Consider the following 5000-nt stretch of genomic DNA (forward strand, 5'->3'; position numbering starts at 1 on the left):
TTTCTTTCAGGATCTCGTTAGTTAGGTTCTTTAACTTTGTATCTTTATGTAAGACGTATACGAGTAGATGTGATCATTCCAGTTGAAGATTGATAAACAACAGTATCCCAGACACGTATCAATACAGCATGTTTGTTCGTCACGTAAAATTATTTAATATATGTTGGTATAAATGTCTGAAGAAATTACTTTTGCATACAACTTGAAACTTTCATACTGGGTTGTTACAGTCACTGGGCTATCCAGGTGACAACACTAACCACTGCATGATATTTAATTTGACTTTGGTACAAGATACCCATTCCATTCATTTAACTTACCAGGAACATTATTTTACTGTTTATAATGGCTATGTGATGCCAACTGATTTCTGATCTTTTTCACGGTGTTACATGAATTTTATTTTTATTTTCTCCTTTCAAAGTTGTTCTTACTCTGTGACTAATTCATATATAAAACCATCCTTATTATATGTGCTCTCATAAAGATCAACCCCTTTCCCTCTCTCTCTCTAATGCTGTATAAACTATAAAACGCTTGTCTCCGTTGGGTTTTCCTCCCCTTTTTTTAAACATCCCCTACCCCCCAAAAAAAAAATCTTAACCTCATCCCTGGACGAGTCCACCCCGTGCTATGTTGAGTTCCCTTGGCGTTTGGTTGCAGGAGTAGGCGCCCTACCTTGAAGCCCGTGTCAGAAATCGCCCCCTCAGGTGCCTCGTCTTCCGTCGATATCTGGAAATACCCCCCGAGGAGGTAATCCTTTAGCGAGAGAACCAGTACCGCATTTTTTTTTTTTTTTTTTTTTGACTCGCGCCGTGGCCATTTTGTTTTTCATTAGTCTCGCTTGTCCTCCTCACTCTCGCACCTTCTATGTCCTCCGCATTAAATTTAGGCGCAGAGGGCATCCTCATGGCTTTCCTCATGGCACATGGATGCCCACATAACGCACAACTAGAAGATAAAACACATATAACTGGACTTAAGTATTACAAGTCGCGTTGCTTTTATTTCTTAGTATCAGCATGAACAACACGTCTTGACAGCATGTTTCAGAATGTTGTGTGAGGTAATTGTCCTGTTCTGTATTGGATTAACAGAGGGGGTACTGGTATGCATCATGTTCGGATATAGATATCTCTTTCTACACATGCATGTGTACACTTGTTTTCTGAAACCGATAACATCTTACCGCAATCAAAAAAACACGTACATTGTGAAATCCGATCCTTACATTACACGAACCTGATTGACAGATGACAACAGAAGCGTTCCAGGAATTATATCGACTGTAATGGTATTTTCTGAATCTTTGAGAATAGTCACTAAAGCAAAGTACAGTTCGTCAGATTTCGCGTTAAAATACAGCGATGAATATGATATTATCTATAATAACGGATACACAGATACTACGCGCGTATTTCATTAGAGAACATTCAAATTCTGTGCAATATGATCTATATTTCTATTGCTCAGAATAGTCGATGAATCACAAATACAGACGACTAAAACATCCAAGAAAATGAAACAAGAATATCAATTATATACAGCAAAAACATCTGAAACTGATTAAAACAATATTCCATGCCCGTTTTTTTTTAAACACACCCCGAATAAAGTAATAAACGACGAATAATACAATAGAAACTTCATATTATATGATTCTAAATGTACTGAAATGCCAGGTCATACCCTACACAGTGTAATAAATAGTCTGACTTGTACATACTTTCTCCTTAGTACCATAGAACTGCATGGTTACACTTACAACATCGCTCTGTGCTTGCTTACTAATAAATCTTCAGACACCAGTGACAAAAACTTTATTGTAGGAATTTTAATATATGTATAAAATGTATAGTGTTTATCAAAATATTTTTTTTTGGTCTAGTTTCATACAGCAAGACATGTGACAAAAACATAATGATGCTAGCTTGTGTTGCTGAGATATGATAATGTGACTTATATCACACTGTCTTTAGTATATATTTTGCATGCAATAGCAGTTATATTAGAAACGTAGTGTAATGTTATGAAAAAAAAACACAGTAGTTATTCGTAGCTCACTTCTGAATCAACGTGCGCAGCTGAAGGTAAGTTTGCTTTTTCATTTTAAAGAGAGTAAATGTTCTAAAAATCATAACAAATGAAGTCTTAATACTGTCTAATGATTTAAAGCCATCAACGTATTTTGCACTATAAAAATAATTCTTCCCAAAAGCATAATATTAAATATAATCAAGTTCCAGAGCTGTCCTTTATCAAAATCACCTAACTCATAAATAAAATTCATAAATCACTAAAAAGACTCTTGTGTTAAATGACCCTTCTCCCTTTCCTTAACTAAGATATATAACTGCTTATAATGCAAATCAACAAAGATGAGTGCTTATATAAGCGTGTAATGTATATAAACATAAATATGAAATATTGCAGAATGGTGAAATAGATTTTTCAACATACATGCATCATATACATATATATATATATATATATATATATATATATATATATATATATTACATATATATATATATATATATATATATATATATATATATATATATTGTTATGTATGTTCATAATATGTATATACCTAAGATTTCGTTTTTTTCCTCTACTGATTGGCTCCTAACGCAAATACTAACAGCCCATTCCCCCTCCCCCCGCCCTCCACAGGCCTGCCCCAGTGCGCCCTCAGCCCCCAGTTGACTCTAAGGCCACGAGATGCGACCCCAAGGTGTGCGTTCTTCCAGACTGCTACTGCGGAGGAAAGGACATTCCAGGTAGGCCCAATGATACCCTGGGTTCAAGGGCAATGCACATGAGTCAAGTATTGAGGATTGGTTTTGCATTGCAAGAAATCTTTGAGTCATTTAATTTCATTTACCTTTTTATCAATGTAAAATTAAGGTTGATTTTTGTGAGAGAATGTCAGATTTTTATTATCTGTTATTTGTACATTTTTATTTATTGTTCTGTAGTAACAATAAGATTAAAAGAACAAATCTTATCTATTATAAATAAGTTCATCTCCCAACTGCTGTTACCTAAACTTTCATGTCAAGTATATTTACCAAGAGCATAAAAGAACATCAAAATAGGTATACTTGTTGTATGCCAAATAAGTATTTTAATCTGATACATGTGTTACAGGTCTTAGCATTATCATGTAAGTTAGTATCTTGACAGATGTTTAGACAAATAAGTGTGATCCAAAATGGACCATACTGTGCTATCTTCCTATCCTGTTTTATGTATAAGTAGTTGAGAAGTTTGAATGTGTGAATGTTACAGAAGAGTTTTTGCATGATGCGTATTTTTTGTATCATAGTTATATACTTTAGTGGCTTATATGCATCTCAAGTGTCGCATATTTGCATGATCGTGCCATACATTCGCTTGGGTAAAATATGGATTCAGAGTTGACATATTTGCATGGGTGTTAAACATTTTTAAATGCCAAGTTAGCCAGTGATCCATTTGCATATTACTGTGCATGAGCTTTATATTTAATCTAAAAAAGTCGTATATTTGACAATAATATCTGAGAGTCACGCATCTTGTCTTATAGATTGATAAATTTTCTTTATTCAAAGTGCGCGTGTGTTTCTTGTGTGTGTGTTTGAGTTATATATGTGTACGTTTCTTCTGGACCCAATCATTTTCTTGACACAGTTTATCCAGTCCTTAACATCTGAACATAAAAATCATAAACAATAAAACCAAATGATGACATGCAATATATCACACTAGCAATCCTAATTCATCAGCCATACAGATCACAATATCATTAATTACAGATTTATATTACAGAAATATAAGCTATAAATCATCCAAAACAGTTAAATTCTGTTATTACCACTGTAATAGCGACCAGCATTATCAACAACACTAGATTACGATGATACAATATTACCATTAATGTCCTTTACCTTATCATATGATAATCAATATGTTTTAAACGGCTCTTATTCTTTTATACACGACAATATATTCAACGTTGCATGTGCCTCCTATTGCTCCCTTCCACGCTGTATACCATTCCATTCAAGCCATGAACACATCATTGTGAACATAACTAACGCATTACACGTGTCCATACACCCATGGCTTACTGTTAACCCCACATGAACCCTCACACAGGTGGTTTCGCCCCCGAGACAGTCCCACAGATTGTCTTATTAACATTTGACGATGCCGTGAACGATCTCAACAAAGGGCTATACCGCGACCTCTTTGAAGTTGGGAGAACCAATCCCAACGGATGCCCAATTGCCTCCACCATGTATGTTAGTCACGAGTGGACTGACTACTCCCAGGTTCAGAACCTTTATGCTGACGGACATGAAATTGGTTCACACTCAGTGTCGTAAGTATTTAGCATGAAACACTCTGACGCGACTACGCTGTACACTGCATGCTGCTGGGGACCTATCTACTCTCTACACTATATATTACATCTTTTGTACATAAACAGTTCGCTTTTATTTTCCTGCAGTCTACCCTGACTCCCTCACACTAACTTTCACATTTTCTGTTCGGCTTTCTGATCGTTTTCTTTCAGCACTCGCTCGATTTTGAGGGGTAACTCAAATCCCCTCTATTACCTCACCAGCGATAACAACCATTCCTCTAATTTTTCGTTTTCCCATCTTCTCGCTCCCTCTTCTCGGTTCAGGCGGTTTCACCCCGAAAGAAACTCCTCAGATCGTTCTTCTCACCTTTGATGACTCTGTGAATGACCTGAATAAGGAACTGTACACAGAGCTTTTCCAAAATGGGCGCAAAAACCCCAACGGCTGTCCTATCACTTCTACTATGTATGTGTCGCATGAGTGGACCGACTATTCCCAGGTTCAGAACTTATATGCTGACGGTCACGAGATGGCATCTCACAGCATTCAGTAAGTAAGCCAGGTTATGCTTGCGCTGGCTTCCTCCGAGTATTTCTGGACAGCAATGTCTCATGCATGATTCCCTCTCTCTTTTTTATTTTTTCT

The 5000-nt window shown here is 36.2% G+C and overlaps 1 protein-coding gene across 14 annotated transcripts in view; it reads left to right on the top strand.

The window, feature by feature from the left end:
* Cda5 (Chitin deacetylase-like 5) overlaps positions 1–5000 on the top strand; it is a 100148-nt gene that overhangs the window by 89543 nt on the left and 5605 nt on the right. For 9 of the 14 annotated variants that reach the window (XM_086539927.1, XM_086539938.1, XM_086539934.1 and 6 more), the window contains 3 exons: positions 664–753; positions 2677–2783; positions 4144–4369. In XM_086539927.1, the coding sequence (XP_086396053.1) occupies positions 664–753; positions 2677–2783; positions 4144–4369 (423 nt within the window). Of the gene's footprint in view, positions 1–663; positions 754–2676; positions 2784–4143; positions 4370–4678; positions 4905–5000 lie in introns of all 14 variants that reach the window. The other 5 variants (XM_086539940.1, XM_086539928.1, XM_086539939.1 and 2 more) reach the window with 3 other exon arrangements.

This window comes from Penaeus japonicus, unplaced genomic scaffold (genome assembly GCF_977035675.1).
Source record: "Penaeus japonicus unplaced genomic scaffold, GWHDUDI00000001_assembly GWHDUDI00000009, whole genome shotgun sequence".
Classification (NCBI taxonomy): Eukaryota; Metazoa; Arthropoda; class Malacostraca; order Decapoda; family Penaeidae; genus Penaeus; species Penaeus japonicus.